Source organism: Megalobrama amblycephala, linkage group LG13 (genome assembly GCF_018812025.1).
Source record: "Megalobrama amblycephala isolate DHTTF-2021 linkage group LG13, ASM1881202v1, whole genome shotgun sequence".
NCBI lineage: Eukaryota > Metazoa > Chordata > Actinopteri > Cypriniformes > Xenocyprididae > Megalobrama > Megalobrama amblycephala.
In genome coordinates this window covers 23,031,242-23,052,088 of record NC_063056.1, presented here as the reverse complement: position 1 = coordinate 23,052,088, position 20,847 = coordinate 23,031,242, and the positions used below count along the sequence as shown (strand labels likewise).

The 20,847-nt window shown below is 37.2% G+C and overlaps 2 protein-coding genes across 2 annotated transcripts in view; one reads left to right on the top strand and one right to left on the bottom strand.

Annotated features, from left to right (window-relative positions):
- Positions 1 to 5,702: 5,702 nt before the first annotated feature.
- LOC125243707 (beta-2 adrenergic receptor) lies at positions 5,703 to 8,148 on the bottom strand. The gene is made up of 2 exons (XM_048153518.1): positions 7,628 to 8,148; positions 5,703 to 7,077 (listed from the first exon to the last, which is right to left on the bottom strand). Exon 2 carries the CDS (start codon positions 6,958 to 6,960, stop codon positions 5,899 to 5,901), a length of 1,062 nt encoding a protein of 353 aa, XP_048009475.1. The 5' UTR covers positions 6,961 to 7,077; positions 7,628 to 8,148; the 3' UTR covers positions 5,703 to 5,898.
- A 1,372-nt stretch (positions 8,149 to 9,520) lies between these two features.
- plekhf2 (pleckstrin homology domain containing, family F (with FYVE domain) member 2) overlaps positions 9,521 to 20,847 on the top strand; it is a 29,245-nt gene continuing 17,918 nt past the window's right edge. Inside the window, exon 1 of the mRNA XM_048152350.1 lies at positions 9,521 to 9,760. The gene's annotated coding sequence lies outside the window, so the exon portion shown is untranslated. The remainder of the gene's footprint in view (positions 9,761 to 20,847) is intronic.

The following is a 20,847-nucleotide window of genomic DNA, read 5'->3' as shown; positions in this document are numbered from 1 at the left end:
GACACTCGTAGCCAGATACAGTATATCCATATACTGTAAATAAAGTAGCTTGCTGACCAGCTAAACCAGCTTGACAGGGCTGAGAGACCAGCTAAGACCAGTTTAGGCTGATTTTGATGTGTTTCCTGATGTTTAGTTTCAGAATTGTATTACCAAATGTGACAAGACCACTGAAATTATCTCATTCATTAGACATAAGAACAAAGAAACTAGAAATGCTTTTTCATTATAAACATAATTAGAAAATATTTATACATAATATGCATTCTAATATTGTGTGTAAAGTGTATGAATTATTCATGAGCTCCTATCCACAGAGTTTAATTGATTTGGTTTAAAGCACATGCTGAATCTCCACATACTGTAAAACACAAATTGTGTCTGGAGCTCATTAGTCTACTTTTGCTCATAGATAATAAGAACATTTAAAACTCATTTCTGTTCCCAAATCTTACTTAGTCAGCTGGGGGTCAGTGATTCATTTCTGCCCCTTTGAATAGAGCAGCAGAAGTGAAAAGAGACACATTTCAAGTAATTATCATCTGGAAAAACTTGCAAATAATCGCCTCCTTCACTGAGATATGTCAGGGTCATACTGAATCTTTGTGTTAATAAAAGTGTGTTGAGACGTTCTGATCCCGACATGTTCTTTTAAGACTGGAGTTCTGCTTTTCCTGCCCATTTAGAAATCTTATCCAATGGTTTATAGCAGCATGTTTTGCTGTCTTCCCTGTTTAGGCTACCACCAGATTTCCATCTTTCTTGATTTAATGTAAAGCTACAAATATGATAAAATATTTATTTTTGTGCCTCATTAGTCTAATGTACATGACATTCTCTTCTATCTATTTCTCCATCGAGAAGAATTAGGAGAGGATGGAGAGGTTATTTTCAGAAGTTAGATAATGTTCTTACCTTTCATTTGTTTAGGGTTTTTTTTTTTTTGGCCAATGGAGATGTGATGCATTTTGAAAACAGTTTCTAATTGCTGCACTGCACCTATAAAATGGAAGTGACAGCTTCTGCTGGCCCATCACGGTCCTCTTATTCGCATTCAGATCTTGAGATTGAGGTGATTGAGGTGAATTGCTGTTCATTTTATGACCCAAGGCAAATGGCATGTCTATTATTTATAAAGTGACAAGAACTATTTATCAACTAAGGAGATAATTGACTACAAATGAAACACCTGTCACTACAAAACATGTCAAAACCATTAAATACCCATCCAAACCTGGTTTGCTGCTGAATGCCAGTATGATCTCTGTTCAAATTAAGTGTTTGTGATCTCACCATTTTGTTGACACCAATATAACTGGGAAAATGTCCATTTATCTCTATGAAATATTGTTTAAGAGTAAAGGCCAAATTCTTTGGATGAGCAGAAATGCATTTCTTTGTCCTCTGATGTACTTTATTGTTGAGTTTCAGCAGAGATAGAAGCAATTATGATTGTGTCTTCCATCATGAAAAGAACAAATTATAATCGCCATCTAAGTTCTCTGAATATTATAGAATTACCATAGACAAAGGATTTGTGCAGCAATGATATAGATAAAGCCCCTCAGCAATACTCTTATCTTTCTGTAAAAAAGATTTTCTAAAAGGTGACGCAATGACCCTATGAGACCTTTATTATCTTAGAACAGTGAGAAAAGCCTTTGGTATTTTTCCACTGATTGTTGCAGTCTTGCTTTTTCATTTTTCTCTGTCAGGTTCCAAGTTTGTTTTTTATACTTTCATTAAATTGACCAAAACAGTTGATGCATTCTTAAAAATATCTTCTTTTGTGTTCGACAGAAGAATGAATGTCATACTTTGAATGACTTGAGGGTGAGTAAACAATGACAGAATATTCACTTTTGGCTAAACTATCCCCTTTAAAAGCTTAAAGGAATAATTCGCCAAGACATGAAAGAAGTGGAAATTCTTTCATCATCTTTCTTTAACACAAAAGGAGGATGTTTTAATATTCTGGCCACTCTTTTCCACATGCTAAAAAGTGAATGGGAAATACAAAATGACAAAAAAGGCACTATAAAAGGTTGTTCAATGATTATATTGAAAGTCTAATGATAGCTTTATGTGAGGAACAGACAAAATAATGTAATTTGCAATTATGGGTGAACTATTTTTTCCCCCTATTTTAAGTCTAGGAAGCTAAAAAGAATCCATTCTTGCTACTTCAAATTCTTCTTTAGTTTAAAAAGGATTTAAATTAGTAATATGTAGCACACAAAAGCCCAAACTTTCTTATAAGATTATTAACTGTCTACATTATTAGAGAGCCAATCTAGATTATTACCTGCCTGAATCAGCACTGAATATCATCACCCTATGTCTTTTATTCTTTCAGCCACTATTATCGTGTTAGATCACTGGCATATGAAGTCACCGAATGCATTTTATCCCTTGCATCTCTGCCGTGTATAATGAGGGGTATTGTATCTGTGATCAATTGTTCTGACATTTGGTTGCCATTTCTTATCTTCGCATGGATTCCTCTGAAGTGGTATATTTAGGGTAATTTTCTTCAAGCAGGGACAGACCTGTAAAAACTGCATACTGATTGTCCAAATAGAGCAGTTATGGAATCTGAGAGGGAAAAAAAGAACCGCTAAAATGCTGCTGGATTTGGTCGTTGCTCATTTTACAGCATGCAAATATGCATAACTTTTTCTTCCAAAGAGTTTTCTGAGGTTTTATATTTTAATGTATGTAACTGTGTCACAAATTAAACCAATACATCATGCATGTATGTGACTTTCATATGTTCCGTGGAGCAAACAGCCACCAGCAAAGGCAAATTAGAGTAATGCGACCTTCCTCCTAGTATGTGCCAGTTTTACAGAGGCAATTCCGGGTCATAATTTTTATGGATGCCAGACACGCATCCTTCATTATGACCTCATAAACGTCAGTTTAAATAGACTTGTTTTGCAGGATATAAATGGACAAACAGGAACTCAGGATTAATGAAAACCACTTTGCACAAAAAATTACATAAAATGTAGCATTGCATCAACTCTGTTAGAATAAAATAAGCAATAAATAAGATGAACTATACAATACCAGCACTAAATTCAATTATATTTATAGCTATTTAAAATCTTAAAGGGTTCTGTCAGGTTCTTCATAATTATTTAGGTGTTCCCATCATTAATTTAAAATTACATTTAATGAATTAAACAGCGTAACCATACATTATCAGTGGATATAAAATGAAATAACCCATTAAACACGAAAATATTGTACAATCATTTTAGTAATTTCTCCCTAACCATTTTGGCATAAAAGGTTTTTTAAAATTGAGTCCCCATTGAACCTATTGCATGAAGAGCATGAGTGTGTTTTATATAGTATCCTATGACCTCAAAGTGAGGTGAACATACACACACATATGTACTGGCCTCCTGCACATACACGTGACTGGCACACACTCCAGAGGCTTCCCCTCCGTTACAAAATGTGTAGTGAAAAAAATAAATAAATAAACACATTGTTTACCAGAGGCCCTATATGAGTAAGGCAGCTGCCATATTTTGTTGTGATAAATAACGATCTTGCTATTGCTGAAATGACATTGAAAAAAATAAATAAATGCTAAAGCCAGGCCATCTGCCCTCCTCCCAAGGTCTTATGGGAATTGGACAGCCCCTGGGTTCAAAACTGGACCCTCCAGGCTTGTCACATCTATGAGGGGGCAAATGATTGGAGCTTCACCAGACAGTAATCTCAGAAACAAGATTAAAGACAGCTTAGTAAAATTCAGACTTAAGATTAACATTTGCCTACTCTGCTGGATCTTTAGATGCATCATGTAGTTGCAACACATCTGTGTAAGTGTATTTGTATGATGAGAGATTAAAGGTTTTGACGGGCATGTTGTCCATTTGAAACGTTAAGGCACGTGTGAAGCACTGAGATTGAGCTGTTCAGTATATTGTCTGTAATTGTGATAAAATATGTATAGTATAGTATAGTTAATTAGTCTATTAGAGCAGGGGTTCCCAACCACGTTCCAACACTGCATGTTTTCCATGTCTCCTTGATCAGACACGCCTGATTCAGATCACCAGCTCAATAGTCGAGACTTCAAGACCTGAAATGGGTGTGTCAGGGTTGGGAACCACTGTATTAGAGGATTATATGTTTAGCTAATTTAAGAAACAGACAATTAAAGTGCATTGTCATGGTCAAAGAAATACTTGGGTTTGGGATTAAATCAATTAAAACAGAAATTTAATGAAGAATGCTTTATTGTATATAGTACAAAACTGTGCAAAAGAATAATGTTCTGAATAAATCAATCAATCACTGAATATCAACCATAGTTTGGTATACTATACAGTAATGTGTTGGCCCTTGTAAGAGAAACAAACTATGCGAAAACACTGATGAGAAATGCATTTGTGTTGTATGACACCCTTCTAGCACTGATTTAAAAAAAAAAAAAAAAAAAAAAAACATTACATAAGCCAATGAACAATTAACCCTATATTAATTTGTACTTTAGCTCCCAAGAGTTTACATTGATCCTTTACATATCAGTTCTTTGTTGAGTGTATTTTATATACACACACACATTTTATTTAAGCCACACAATATCTTGAAATATCAGTTCTCGGTATCAATGAAAAAAGAGACAAAAGCAAATCAGTATCCTACAGAAGCATCCATGTTACAAGTATGTATAAGGACTTTGCAGATGAACAGCTCATAACCATACTTACCACAAATGCAGACATAACCATACATACCACAAATGCAGATTTGTGGGACTTTCGTGATCCATGCTTATATATATTCAAATGCATGGTGAAATCTTGTGACAATGAAAAGTCATGCAAAGTTTAGAATAAATCAAAAGAGTTGACCTGAGGATAGCAGCAGATGCCACTCTACAGGTGGTTATGAAGGCATTAAATCACATAGGCACCTTAATTGTGACCTAATGGTTGAACATTTAGGCTGATAATAAAAACATTGTAAGTTTGATTACAAGGGATGATCCATATCCATAATATGTCTTTAAGAAAGACACTTGACCTCAAGTTGATCCTGGGAGATTGGAAAAGCTGGCATGTTTAAGGGTTAGTTCACCCAAAAATGAAAATTCTGTCATTAATTACTCACCCTCATGTTGTTCCACACCTTCGTTCACCTTCGGGAACACAAATTAAGATATTTTTGATATATTTTTGAAATCCGATGGCTCAGTGAGGCCTCCATTGACAGCAAGATAATTAACACTTTCAAATTCCCAAAAAGGTACTAAAGACATTTAAAAAGTGACTACAGTGGTTCAACCTTAATGTTATGAAGCGACGAGAATACTTTTTGTGCGCCAAAAAAACAAAATGACGACTTTATTCAACAATATCTAGTGATGGGCGATTTGACAACACTGCTTCATGAAGCTTTACGAATCTTTTGTTTCGAATCAGTGGTTCGGAGCGCGTATCAAACTGCCAAAGTCATGCCCCCCCAGTGGTGAACCATTGAAATTTAGAAACTTTTCGAAACACTTATGAGGTAATGAAGCCTCGTTTACTGAAATTATGTGACTTTGGCAGTTTATTTTTATTAAAAATATATTAATTTGTTTACCGAAGATGAACGAACGTCTTACGGGTGTGGAACGACATGAGGGTGAGTAATTAATGACAGAATTTTCATTTTTGGATGAACTAACCCTTTAATGTGGCGGCTGTGTTTAGTATGGTTACGGCTGTTCTAAGGTGGACCTTGAAGTTGTAACAAACCAGCTATTTTTTATAAGCTAGTATATGGAACATTGTAGCTGGTACGCCAGCTAATAACCAGCTTGCTCCATGTAATGCCCAGATACTAGCTTAAGGGGACTGTTATAAATACAGTAGCACTACTGATCAGTAATTAGGTTTGCTTGACTATTTCCTCATTGAGTTTCCCCTCATTTACAGTGTTTTCATACTCAGTTTTTTTGGGCGCAGTGTTCAAATGAGCGGATATGAGCAGCTGATACACACGACTTCTGAATTTCTGGTCTCTCACACCATATATAATAACATTCCAGCAGCTGTTCGTGGTTAAAATCCAAAAGGCAAAAAACGAAAAAGTGCACCATTCGTTTCCCAACACATTTCCAACTACAAACACGGCGATGGGAGTGAAAGAAGCAGTGAAAGCCAACGTCAGAGTGCCTATCGTCTTGGCAGCCTTGATGTCGGAGAAGGTTGGTTTCGTTGCGCTTTGCCTCTCTGTCTCTGCGAGATGTTTTCTTCTTTTTGAATGCTGGCGGATTGTGGTGAGCGATATGATATTGATGACAACAGTACCTCCGAGCAGCGTGAAGTCAAAGGCAGGGAAGAGTAAGAGAATGTTCCAAGCCTGGGATGGGAAGTCTGCGCTTCCCAGCGCGTAATTGCACATGCGGCTGCAAGGATTGTACTCCAGGGCGATTTCATTGCTGAAAACCATTGGAGATACTGCCAGGAAAAAACTGCCCATCCAGGAAAAGACTATTAGTATGCTTGTTCTTTTTTTAGTTATGACAGATTCCTTGTGCAGTGGCTTCAAAACGGCTATGCTCCTTTCAATGGTCAGGAGGAAAATGGTTGTAATGGACACTAAAGTGCATCCTGCAAACACGGGTCCGATGAAACTGCACGGGTGGAAAGGTGTGGATTGGGAATTGCGCGCTGTCCACTCCGGCATTGAACTGTAGATCATGAGGGATATTTCAGCATAAACTGAAACGGGTACCACAAAAATTCCCACAGCCAGGTCTGCCACGGCCAGTGAGGCTTTTAAATAACCCTGTGGAGTGTGGAAATGTTTAGTTCCAAAGACCACTGCTAATGTCAAGAGGTTTCCAAAGAGTATGGCAAGTATCAGTAATATCATGAAGACCACCATGAGTATCTTATTGGTCGTGGTACAGCAACACACACTGCAGTTTGCAAGCTCCTCTGGCATCCTTGTTCAGCTGCGCGTAAATTCCTGTCAGTAGCACAGTGGGATTTCTCCTCTTGGCTCGGAGGCAAGGCACGGCAACCTACGCATGGTGCTCTGTCCAAATTGAGAAATACACACCTGCCAAGAGCAATGATATAATGATGAATATAACGTTATGAATAAATGGCAACACTTCTCATGAAGAGGATATTCAACAAAAATGGTTCATTTTTATCTGTACACAAGACATTAACTATTAAAAGCTGACACCAACTACTACTACTAGGCTACTGCCAGCATTCTGGCCACATCTACAAAAATACAGTATACCTTTTTATTTATAATGATTATTTTGTCTGCAGCTATGTTTTTTTTTTTTTTTTTTAGTTCTAAATAGTATTTATTCTCTCTATATTGTTTTTGGATTTTAGAGTAGGCTACATTTTATTAAAACGTCTGGTTAAAGAAGTTATGGATCAGATGCAACCAGCTTTTTAAAATGTAATAGCCATCCATTTGTCGAAATGACCCAAAGACGCTCACAAAATTTACACTGAGTACTATCAGAAAACACCACACGATTAAAGTAAAAGCATAAAGACCATTTGCGAGAGCAATTACTACATAGGCTAGATGTGTGTAATGCATATAGCATTATTGTAATGAGGTACAGCTGATGTGAACATACCTTCAAAGGAAAATCCAAATCTTCAACTTCTCGTCGTCTTTCAGCACATTTGAGAAAATATTCTATTGGAGTCCCGAATATTCTATGAAGACTTTTTTGGAAAATCTTTTCACAATTTATAAGCAACCCCCCACAACTTAGCCTTAGTTTTGCATTTAGAGAAATGGGGAAATGTCCTCTGCAATCCCCTTTCTCTGACTGCTCTTTACATTCCGCTTGTGCACGAACAGCGTTGAGCGCGTGCAGTAATACCAGTCTGACGCGCACTGTTGCAGTCACTGGATTCCCCAATGGCTATTGTTTACTTTTCCCACAATTACTATGTAGGCATAAGCATTAGGGAAGCTATAAAATGATCAATCATCATGGGTAATCAACTAGCGCTCAGTTATTAGAGCACCACGCCATTAGCAAAAAAGAAATTGTTTTTGAAGGGGTGTGCAAGAAAATCATTTAATTGCAACTAAATGCAATAAACAAAGTTAAATCTAAAAATACCCGATAAAACAAAAACGTTTTATTATTTTGTTTGCACCCTAATAAGACAGGGGTGTATACCTTTGTGTGCAAACTGGCAGGCACCTGGGGGCAGCAGAGAGTTTCACTGCAAATTGCATTTCAGTGTTAAAGGTGGATCAATCATGTGAACCCTAAAATTATCTTCAGAAATATCTTTTAAGTAGTTTATATATATTTGATTTGGTTTTTAATTCTTATGCTTAATAGTGTCAAAGAATTCATTTCTGACCAAACAGTAAAGCAATAAAAATAGCCTATTGCATTAAACATGTTTAATTAATATTAATCTGTAATAAAATGTTAATGTGTGTGTGTATATATATATATATATATATATATATATATATATATATATATAATATTTTTTCATAATATAAAGTTAAACATACTCCAATCGCTTCATCACACCAGAAATAACCAGCAACCTAATTGACAACAATGAAAATGAAAAATGAAAATCTTTATAACAGAGCTGTGCTGTGTCCTCAGCAATCAGGCTGTTCCATGACATCCAACCTGCTGTCAGCATTGCTGCATTGTAATCAGCAAAGCAGTTACAGTTTCAGTGTGGTACATGGGTATTGCATATACATGACAATGCTATTCTCTGCAGAAACAAGAAATACAGTGAATGGCCTTAATATAGATGTGCTGAATCACCAGCGGCCACTTCCCTCACACAACACAGGAAAACATTCTTGGGATTCTTTGGTACAATGAAAACAGAGAAATGCTTGCTGCCACTTTTTTGTGTTTACTGGAGTACTTAACTGAAGCGTATGCAACACAATATAATATACAACATTAATGATTTTCAGTCTTTTTGAAAAAACAAAATGCAATGAGACAAAAGGTTCATATTTACAGGTCTTTATGTGAGTGAATAAAGGTGGGTCTAGTTGGTATTTATAACATATCTTTTACATAAACAGCTAGAAGCATTGTGAAACTGCAAAACATGGCATTAAACACTTAATGATGGAAATTAGAAAACTTTTTTGTTGTTGTTGTTATGCATGCCAACTTACCTGAGAAAGACCAAGGTCATGTGAACCTAAAGAAAATATAGGTTAATTGTCATTATAACCCAATAGCCCAGTTGTAAAACTAAAGTTTATGACTTTATAACTTTGCAGTTATCAGTTGGGACTATTTTTACTACTCAACTTGGTTATTAAATTCACTGTTTATTACACACACACACACACACACACACACACACACACACACACACACAACCCATATGAGGCAGTTATAAATCTGCGGTTTATTCCTAAGAAACATGCAAGTGCATGTTTACAGCGGGAAAGAAAAGTGAAATGAACTACAGGAACACTAGACTACGTTAAATACAAGGATCAGTGTTTATCCAGATTAGTCCCTGCCCCTTCTCCCACACCACCCCGACCCGGAGTCACGCTAGTGACGCTTACATTCCCTGCTCCTGCCCTCAGCCATATTGAAACTGCAGTTTCCGACTTTGGCTGCCCGGGAAGGTGGCGGACGAACCTCAAACTGACGCTTTTTGCATTTGGAATTTAAATATTTTTGCTACTGGAAAACTTACCAGAGATTGTGGCTTTGCGTCTACAGCCGTTGATCAGTTGCGTTGAGGTAAGTGCGCGCGTGCCTGAACTTGCGGAGCTCGAGAATAGTCTAGTTTCCATTCGCGCTGTCAGAGCAAGTTGTAGTTGTTGTACTGTTACTTGTTTACCGTGGTTTTATTTTTTATTATTTCGGCTACAGTGGTGTTAGTGAAACGTGTTTCAGTCAGTTAAGTTTGAAAGCTGTTGGAGGAGGTCAAGGAACTATTCGTGCGGTATGGGACAGTCCATGCGCCTTGTTAGCTTATAGCATGCTAACGTGAGGGAAAACTTTGTCAAAGACAAAATGTAAAACTGAATTGACAACAACAATTTAGGTGGTTTGTGGTTTAGATATGTTCCTCTAATTTATAGCTCATTTTAGTCAGTCAATATCAAGTTCTTGTACAAACTCTGTGGGGGTTGCTATCCTGGTTGAGCTGTCAGTGTGTCAAAACAAGTAAGTTAAGACTATCAAGTCAAAAAAGAAGTTAAAATAGAACTATATGAAAAAGTACTTTTATTCAATCCGGTTTCAAACTTTAGGGTTTTGATCTAACGAAACATCAGAAGTTTTACTATTAACCTCGCCTGACAGCTAGTGATCGGTGAGTCATCGAAACTAGTGAAAACCACCCAACCCGTTCCTAACCTAAACAGCTTGACAGCAGTCAGTAGTAGTAATTGGAAAACTGAGGAGTAGCAGATTTTCTTTTCACAAATCGCATGTCATCGAGTAACGTTACATTTGCAATTGCTTTAGATTTAAGGTCTCGTAGGTTTGCTAGTAACACAGTTGTGGTGGTTTGGATACACTAGGACGAAATGACATGGGTAATAATAGTATACAGCGTCCAACTGTGCACGATCAAGGATAAAAAAAACAAAAAAACAATAACAACAAAAAATTCGTGCGTTCAAACATTTTTAGCAGTAGAGGACTTTTTTTTTTTTTTTACTTTTTACTTTTTAGTTGCTGTAAATCCATGAATTAAGGAAGCAGTCCTAGACTGATTTTTCTTTTTTTTCTTTTTTTTTTTTGCTTCACAATAGGAATACATGTACATGATTTTCTTATAACCACACACTGAGCATTCATTATAGAGTTTTTTTTTTAAACGAGCCCTCAGAAATGTTTAATATATCATATCGTGAGAGTTTCACTTCTGCATTCATATGGCTGTTTGATTCACACCTGCACTTTTAAAAAGGCCACTGGAGTTGGGTGTTTCTTTTTGAGAGTATAGATAAGTGTGAATTAAACAACTTTTCTGGTAAATTTTAAGTACATTTGGACAATAAGGTCTTAACAGTCATATATAAGACTGTTTGGAATTGTTTAGCTTGAAATGATACCACTTGACGATGAATGTCTTACTACTTTCACTTCAATAGAGACTGTTGACTAAAACACTTGTATTTTATTTTTTATATGTAATTGAAATGAAGAAGAAAGAAAAAAACAAGTATTCAGCATATTCCCAATCATTATTAATGTTGTCTGGTGGCACAGCTGATATTCAACAGGTGGTGCAACCATGTAAATTCTTGATTTAAATCAACAAATGGTCAAAGTGAAGAAATGGCTGAAAAATGGATTGTGATTCTAAAGATACTAAATACCTGGCCACTATAGAATGCAATAATTCTAAATTAATATGAATAAAATAGGCTACTCAACCACAAAAAAATAATGTGTTAGGCACTGCAGACACTCAAGGGTTACTTTGCTACATGACAAAATAAAACTGTCAAAAAATGAATTTAAAACTTTGAAATGTTGTTTAACAATTGAAACTTGTTTAAACACGTTCGTGAGTCAAAAATATGTCTTACATCAATTTTGAAAAGATTTTTAAAAATATATATTTTTTTAAGCTTAAAGGATTAGTTCACTTTAAATTGAAAATTTCCCCAAGATTTAGCCATCCTAGGTGTATATTACTTTCTTCTTTCTGATGAACACAATCTGAGTTAGTTTAATAAATATCCTGATGCATCCAAGCTTTATAATGGCAGTGAATGGGACCAACGTGTATGAGCTGAAGAAAGTGCCTCCATCCACATCCATTATAAACATACTCTACATGGCTCCAGGGGGTTAATAAAGGCCTTCTGAAGCAAAACAATGCATTTGTGTAAGAAAATATTTAATAAGTTATAAAGTAAAATATCCAGCTTCCGCCAGACTGCCTTCCTTATTCAACTTACGAAGAAAGTGTAACGCCTCTCGCAGTTCAAAATGCTTAGGCTACGTCCTACGCCTTCTGTATTCCGCCAGTTTCGCTTTTTTCGTAAGTTGAATACGGAAGGTGGTCAGGCGGAAGCTAGATATTTTACTTTATAACTTGTTAAATATGGATATTTTTCTTACACAAACACATTACTTTGCTTCAGAAGGCCTTTATTAACCTACGTTTATAATGGATGGATGTGGAAGGATGCACTTTCTTCAGCTTCATACTTGTTGGTCCCGTTCACTGCCAGTTTAAAGCTTGGATGCGTCAGGATATTTAGTATTGTAACTCCGATTGTGTTCATCATAAAGAAGAAAGTCATATACACATAGGATGACTTGAGGGTGAGTAAAGCTTGGGGTAATTTTCATTTTAAAGTGAGCTAATCCTTTAATTTGTCATTAACCCATGTCTGCTGTGATTTTGCAGAATAAGTTTTTCAGCAAAAATCGTAAATGTAAAAGCGATATGTATTCTAAAGAAGTTGCTGAGTCAACCATTCATAATGCTCTAAATGAATCTTACAACAAATAATAATATGATACTCCCAAGGAGCAGCTTGTGCTTATGCAAGTCTGTCTTAGTTGTCAAAGTAGAGGTTGTTGAAATGGTGCTGCTAACTTAGTCATGTCTGTAATAATGGGTATAGGCATATGTCTGAGCAGTGTCAGCAAGACAGGCAGAAAGGTCAAATTGAAACATTATTTAGTGTAATTAAGCAAAAGCTACTTAAGTGATTTTTGTTTTGTTATATGCCAAAGATTATGTCCTATTGTCTGTCAAGGACCTGTTTAAACCCCTCGTCTTACAAGCTGTGCACACACAGTTTAATGTATTTTCATTTTCATTGCCTAAATTCAAGGCTCTACTCATTACAAAGACCAGAACAACATCACTACTGCAATGCAATTCTTTTTCAAACAATTATGAATTGATCCACCAGAAACAATTTGGTTTGATTTAAAAGCATAGGTGAGACAAAACTTTACAGATACAATCAAGTTCCGTGCAGTGTGCAACATTGGAAAAATAGATGAAGAGTGTGTTTATTGTCTTTATATTGTAAAATATCACAGATGATTGAAAGAGATGTTTGTGAATCGCCAGGAGCACAGTCCCTTTTTTATAGTTAAAAGACTTAACGTTAATCTTATGTGGTTATAGGAACATTTGGTTGCACAATAACCTGTATCTGGAATTTCATTTTTTTCTTCAGTAAGTGATTATTAATCATTTGCTTTTGTCCCCTCCTTATTGTTGGCATCAACCTCTATTTATCAGCCAATGAAGAATTTGGAATCGAGTTGTGACTCCCAAGTCAAAATTGAATTGAATCAGGAGGTGCCTAAAGATCCCCACCCATTGGCATGCAATCAAAACAACTTTAACAGATACTAGACAGTAGACACAAAAAGTATCTATTACTTAATCTATAGAACAGATCCAGTGGTTAGTAGGAAATTGGCTTAGGTCTTCAACGTAACTAAGTACCTGGAAATAGTGATTGACCTCATTCCTGAACACAGATTATTCAAATGTATTTTCAGCTGACAGTGCATGTTGGGCAAGATTCCAAAACACTCCAATAAACCTTGTGTAAGCCGCAAAAGGCCGTATGAGAACTGTACCCTCCATTCTGAATGTGTTGTGTGGTGAGGGTTAATCTATGGCTTCTTACCAGGCGAGTTGTTTTAGTTATTACACTAAGCAGCACATGCTTTATACTCCTTAAGTCTGAAACAACAGGTTTCATTTGCAGAGACATTTTTCAGCTAACAGACATGTGAACACTTCTTGTGAATTTAGTGTAAAGTCACTGATTTCATGTACAGACTATGCTGAGCGATTTAATGATGCTGGATGATGGTGTAACATTGTTAGCGGTACCAGGACTTCTGCAGTACCATTAGTACTAAGTACTGGGTATATTAGGTATAAACGCTCTCTGCAAACAGATTTCTATTTACAGCATGTTTGTTTTTGTTTTTGTTTTTTTTACAATCATTGAGCATTGTGTGCCTCTCCTCACTTCCTTCAGACTCTGGGACCCTGAATTCCAAACGAAATGCAAAATTTACTTTCATCAAATATAACTTTGAACTAGGGCTGGGCGATATATCACATGCGATTGTCACGCGCATTTCGTCAGTAAAGCCGGTTTCCTGATTACCGCTAAATCGCCATCACCTGCTTTCAAATGGAGTGGCTTTTAATAAACAGAGCCGGAGTTCACTGATAAGCTACGCAATATCGCGTTCATTATCGAAGGTGATTCATCTGCGATAATGAACGTGATATTGTGTAGCTTATCAGTGAACTACGGCTCTGTCTATTAAATGCCGCTTCATTTGAAAGCAGGTGATGGCGATTTAGTGGTAATCAGGGAACCGGCTTTACTGACGAAATGCGCGTGACAATTGCATGCGATATATTGCCCAGCCCTACTTTGAACCACTCAGCAGCAGTCCAGTCCTTTTTGTCTTTAGCTCAGGCGAGACGCTTCTGACGCTGTCTGTTGTTCAAGAGTGGCTTGACACAAGGAATGCGACAGCTGAAACCCATGTCTTGCATACGTCTGTGCGTAGTGGTTCTTGAAGCACTGACTCCAGCTGCAGTCCACTCTTTGTGAATCTCCCCCTCATTTTTGAATGGGTTTTGTTTCACAATCCTCTCCAGGGTGTGGTTATCCCTATTGCTTGTATACTTTTTTTCTACCACATCTTTTCCTTCCCTTCGCCTCTCTATTAATGTGCTTGGACACAGAGCTCTGTGAACAGCCAGCCTCTTTTGCAATGACCTTTTGTGTCTTGCCCTCCTTGCGCAAGGTGTCAATGGTCGTCTTTTGGACAACAAGTCAGCAGTCTTCCCCATGATTGTGTAGCCTACAGAACTAGACTGAGAGACCATTTAAAGGCCTTTGCAGGTGTTTTGAGTTAATTAGCTGATTAGAGTGTGGCACCAGGTGTCTTCAATATCGAACCTTTTCACAATATTCAAATTTTCTGAGATACTAAATTTGGGATTTTCCTTAATTGTCAGTTATAATCATCAAAATTAAAAGAAAAACCTTTTAAATATCTGAGACTGTGTGTAATGAATGAATATAATATACAAGTTTCACTTTTTGAATGGAATTAGTGAAATTAATCAACTTTTTGATGATATTCTAATTATTAGGGGTGTGACGAGACGGGTATCTCACGAGACGAGACTCGAGATTGAGTTCACGAGACGAGACGAGACTTTATGCACTATTTTTAAGAAATCCTCAATGGCGAAATACATGACTAGAAAAAATATTCTTCAGGTGTATTTGAAATGTTTTAACTAATCATCTTATAATGAATGTCATTCAGTGTTAGTTCATGATAGTTCACAGTGCATTAACTATTGTTAACAAATGAAACCTTACTGTTTGTGCTTAATAAGATTAAGAGAAAACTGTTATTCATTTTTATGGTAACACTTTGCAAGTTACCATAATCGCACCCTCTCAATATTCAAAGTGCAAATAAGACCAACTTTTTCTTTGATACAGAGCTAAGAGATGGTTACAACTACTCTGCCCAGCCTAAAATAGCTTTCATATTGAGAGATATTGGCACGCATCAGGGAGGCGCTTTCAAAATGCGGGGTACTGAAATCGCGTTTGAATGCGCGCGCATTTACTTTCACTTTCAGCGATCGCGCGTACTCTTTAAATATGGAGCGGCGGCGACCGTTATCCAACTTAATTAAATGTTTTTTTTATTTAAACACAAAGCAAAAGGACAGTGGCGGCGTAATGTAAATGTAGCGGTGGCATATTCTTTCCTAATCATCCTAACACTCTGTCATGGCAACATCACGAGACTACTTTTCGCCTCGACGAGAAATCTCGTCACACCCCTACTAATTATATGACCAGCACCTGTAGATTTAAACTGTTCCGAAAACGGTCCTGTGGGATGTGTGGGAGAAGTGCTGTTTTCTTTAAAAATGATGTCTCACTTCATGAATATTACATAGTAATGAATGCAATGAAAATCCCTCGCACTACTCATATAGGCTACGCTTTGCGTCAGATATCAATGCTGAGAGAGAAAGTATAAGACAGTATCAAATCTGTGTTGGCGTTGCCGCTAATCCAGAGAGAGCATTATTTCAACCTCATAGTTTCTTTATTTCTGTGGTACAATAGTTCAAATTATCATATAAGTACAGGGATAAAAGTTTACTGATATCTACGGTAGCGATTAAGGTTACCACCTTTTGAAAATGGCGCTTCAAATAACGACTGTATCGTTTATTTTTTGCCACTAGGTGGTGACAAATAGCTGTTGAAAATGTTTGTCAATGAATCATTTATTTTAGAGAATGTAGTACTGTATGATGCTTGTGAAATAAGACTCAAATATGACTCATAATACATCATTTACAGTCTGTATGAGTGTATGATTCAACTTTTCCTCATGATCTAGTGTTAAAAAAAAACAAAGCAAAATCACAATACATTGCAATATGGAATGCCAATACTTGTAGAATCACAATTCTTGAAAAAAACGCAATACATATTGTATCGGCACTAGGGATGTCCCGATCAGGTTTTTTTGCCTCCGAGTCCGAGTCATTTGATTTTGAGTATCTGCCGATACCGAGTCCCGATCCGATACTTCTATAATTCCTCCAAAAAAGGATTAAAGAAGAGCGAAAAAAACAGATCCAGGACGTTCCTTATTTTTTATTTAATTACAAACAGAGCACTTCTGTGAGGTAGCTTGAACAATCAAGTAATAAATAACATAAATTGTTCACTTCACTTCACTTTAGTGCAACAGTAAATATAAAAAAGGCTAATATAAAAACAAATATATTTGGTTTGATTTGGGTATGCTGCAGTCTGTGTAATAACTAAAATAATGTTTATATATATCATATTTTCTGGCTAGTTTACTTTAGTTTTTTATAATACACCATACTTTAACCCAAACTGAATAATAAAAAACAAGTTTAAATGGGTAAATCTTCTATTATTATTTTTGATTCTTAATTTTCTTTTCTGTCATACTCAAATTCTTGTTAAAACACATTAGACATGCGTATTGTGTGCATTTTGAACACTTTTTGTGTGAAATTATATTTATTTTGTCCATCAAAAGTGTGCTTTCACTTTAATTACGCGTCAGCAGCGCAGCGTGTGTCTCAATCAGCTCCCTAGTTCAGTAGTCAGGGCACTGATCAGGGTATCAGCCACATTCACTTTCATTATATACTGATTCACAACCTAAAGAGCTAGGGAGCTGATTGAGACACAGGGATAGACTCGGTGCCGAAACGATCGCGGCACTGCTGCTTACGCGACGCTCCTGCCTGACGCTTTACGAGCTGCTCCTGCTGCCTGTGTGAATGCATCCGTTGGTTGACATGCACGCTGAAAAAAATATGCGCTACTCACGCGCCGCTTACGCTTGCAGTGTGAAACGGGCCTAACTCTGTGCCACCGCATCACTATAGATGTGTTAAAAATAATGAGAATATATATACATATATATCCGAGTCCTGATCGGGAGGTAACGTCCGATTCCGATCGAGTCTGAAACCACATGATCGGGCCCGATTTCCGATCACGTGATCGGATCTGGACATCCCTAATCGGCACCCAAGTATCGTGATAGTATCGAAACGGGAGATACTGTATATTGTCCTCTAGTATCGACTACTGAAATTTTGGTACCGTGACAACCCTAGTTGGCAGTATTAAAGCAAGGGAACCATGCATTATGAGTTTAACCTCTACTGCAGAATGCAGAGTGCCTTTAAATGCCTATTTTACTCATTGCTGCTTTCCTTATATCTGTAAAGCTGGGGTCCTCAATGTGATGATATTATCTCTTGTTTTTCCTGTGGGTTATTTATGTATGTTGATGTGACAGGATGTATGGTTAGAATTTGTGTGTGAATGTCTGTATTTTTGAACGGGCCTAATCTAATTTTGTGGGCACAAAGATTAGCGTAGCTCGTAACGGTTGACTTTGAAGATCTTGTTTATGTCTTGAGATGATGGAGAAACCAAAAGATCTGAAGTAGTTAAAGTTTTTTTAACAGATAAAAATATTCTGTGGTGTAGCCTGTGAATAGTTCTGCTGTACTTCCTTAATCTTGACTTACTGAAAGGCACTATGTTGGTATCATTAAACTGTTTAATTTGCCCAGAATGGTTTATTGGCTGCATTAAAATGCCCCTATTATGCCATTTTTAAGGTTCCTAATTAGAGATGCACCGATCGATTGGCCAGGGATCAGAATCGGCCGATTTCCCTCATGATCGGCCCGGATTGGTGATCGGCCGATCAGTCTCACTTCTTACTGATTCCGAGCCGATCCGTTTTGTTACCAGCGGCACAGGCAATAAGATCATCTGTGCGTTCTTGCTCTCTTCTCTGTCACGGTGAAGTGACACACACCTGTGCGGGCGCCTCCTCTCTCTCTCACTCATCTCATTTGCTCCGGTTAAATGGTGCTTGTATTGCACATAATTTTAGTCATTCCCGCAGGTTTTGCGCTCACACCAAAAGCGCGGGCACCACTGATCTATATAGGTGGAGCAGACAAGCCACAAGACAGAAGTCAAACAGAGTCACACTCACAAGTACCAAAATAAGTGACTTACTGCGCTTAAACTGTCAAATACATACAAAGTATTTCAAAACCAGCGGCACAGGCAATCTTGGCGAGTATTCAGATAAACACAGTCAGTTTTGAATCGTTAAAGGTGCCCTAGAACGTTCTTTCACAAGATGTAATATAAGTCTAAGGTGTCCCCTGAATGTGTCTGTGAAGTTTCAGCTCAAAATACCCCATAGATTTTTTTTTTTATAAATTTTTTTTAAATGCCTATTTTAGGGCATCATTAACTATGCGCCGATTCAGGCTGTGGCCCCTTTAAATCTCGCGGTCTCCACAGGTGTTTGTTATTTGCACTTAACCCACTCACATACCGCGCCTCTCCTGACGCTCTCCCCCGCTGCAGGGTTCGCTAAACCACGCCCCCCTTGCCACAGTAGCCAATGCAAAATAACACTGAATGTGTTATTTTACATTTGATTACTTTAATTTCTGTAGTATTTCTTACCTGAATAAAAACCCAGTTAACCTGAAAAAGTTTCATAGCTCTCTTTATTCTATTGCATTTATTTGAGCTGTTTATATTTTATTACTGACTTTTTACTTGTGTGTGTTTTTTTTTTTTAATGCAAATAAAACCTTTGTGTTGAAGAATAGTAGATTTTTGTTTGTATATGTTGTCAATTATAGTTCTTAGAAAATCGGAATCGGCAAAAAACGGTAGATGGGCAGATCTAACAATAAATCGGAATCGGCCAAGAAAATTGCAATCAGTGCATCTCTATTCTTAATATTGTTTTGGGAGTCTCCTACAACAGGTTTGCATGCATGCAAAGTCAAAAAACACTTAAAGGGTTAGTTCACCCAAAAATGAAAATTCTGTCATTTATTACTCACCCTCATGCCGTTCCACACCAGTAAGACCTTCGTTCATCTTCAGAACACAAATTAAGATATTTTAGTTGAAATCCTATGGCTCCGTGAGGCTTGCATAGGGAGCAATGACATTTCCTCTCTCAAGATCAATAAAGGTACTAAAAACACATCTAAACCAGTTCATGTGAGTACAGTGGTTCAATATTAATATTATAAAGTGACAAGAATATTTTTGGTGCCCCAAAGAAAACAAAATAACGACATATTTAGTGATGGCCAATTTCAAAACACTGCTTCATGAAGACTTGGAGCGTTATGAATCAGCATGTCGAATCATGATTCGGATCGTTTTGTCAAACTGCCAAACTGCTGAAATCACGTGACTTTGGCGCTCCGAACAGCTGATTCGACACGCTGATCCATTATGCTCCGATGCTTCCTGAAGCAGTGATTTGAAATCGGAACAATCAAATATTCTGGTCCAGCCCTAGATTGTACTGCTGTGGTATCGTTGAAAAAAACACTCCTTCGCAGCCTCATCATTTGAAAGTGAAAATAAAACTTTCACAGTGTAGGACACAGCATCTTCTCGACATGATGTTAATCACACGAAAAAGCTGCAGTGTTTGAGGACGGGTCAAGTTGTTTGCAGGTAGACAACGAAGAACATAGGCGTGCATTATGCAAATGTGCTACCCAGTGACGTGTACCCGTCACGGAAGTCGGATTTGAATTGACTCGTTTAGGCTGTTCAGAGTCGATTCTTTCTTTTGAGAGGCAATAACTTTATTTATCATGCACTTATGGCTTCACAACTTTGCGGATTGTTTACATTCACTGAGAGCTACATTACACATTGCATGAAAGGTACTATTTGAAAAGGGGCACTTTAAAGGTCACCTATTATGCCCCTTTTTACAAGATATAAAATAAGTCTTTGATTTCCCTAGAGTGTGTATGTGAAGTTTTAGCTCAAAATACCCCACAGATCATTTTTTATAGCTTGTTAAAATTGCCACTTTTGGGGGATGGGCAAAAACACCTTTTTTGTGTGTGTCCCTTGAAATGCAAATCAGCTGCTGCTCCCGGCCTGCTTTCAAGAAGAGGGCGGAGCTTCAAAAGCTCATGCAACCAACAAACAGGACAATCTCAAGCACTGAAAATGTCCAAAACTGTTGCTAGCTTTGTTCGGTTTCGAACCAGAATTGGACAATGATGTGTACAGAGCAACAGAATATATGCTGCATGGAGATAGAACAGGTATAGTTTAGTTTAATTACAGTTATAAATTGTCATCTTGCTTTTATCCACTATTATTACAAGCCTGTTGTAGCGGACCCCGTCCAGATGATGGCCAAAACTATACTGATGAGTTTTATGAAGTTGTCATAAAACTGTTGTT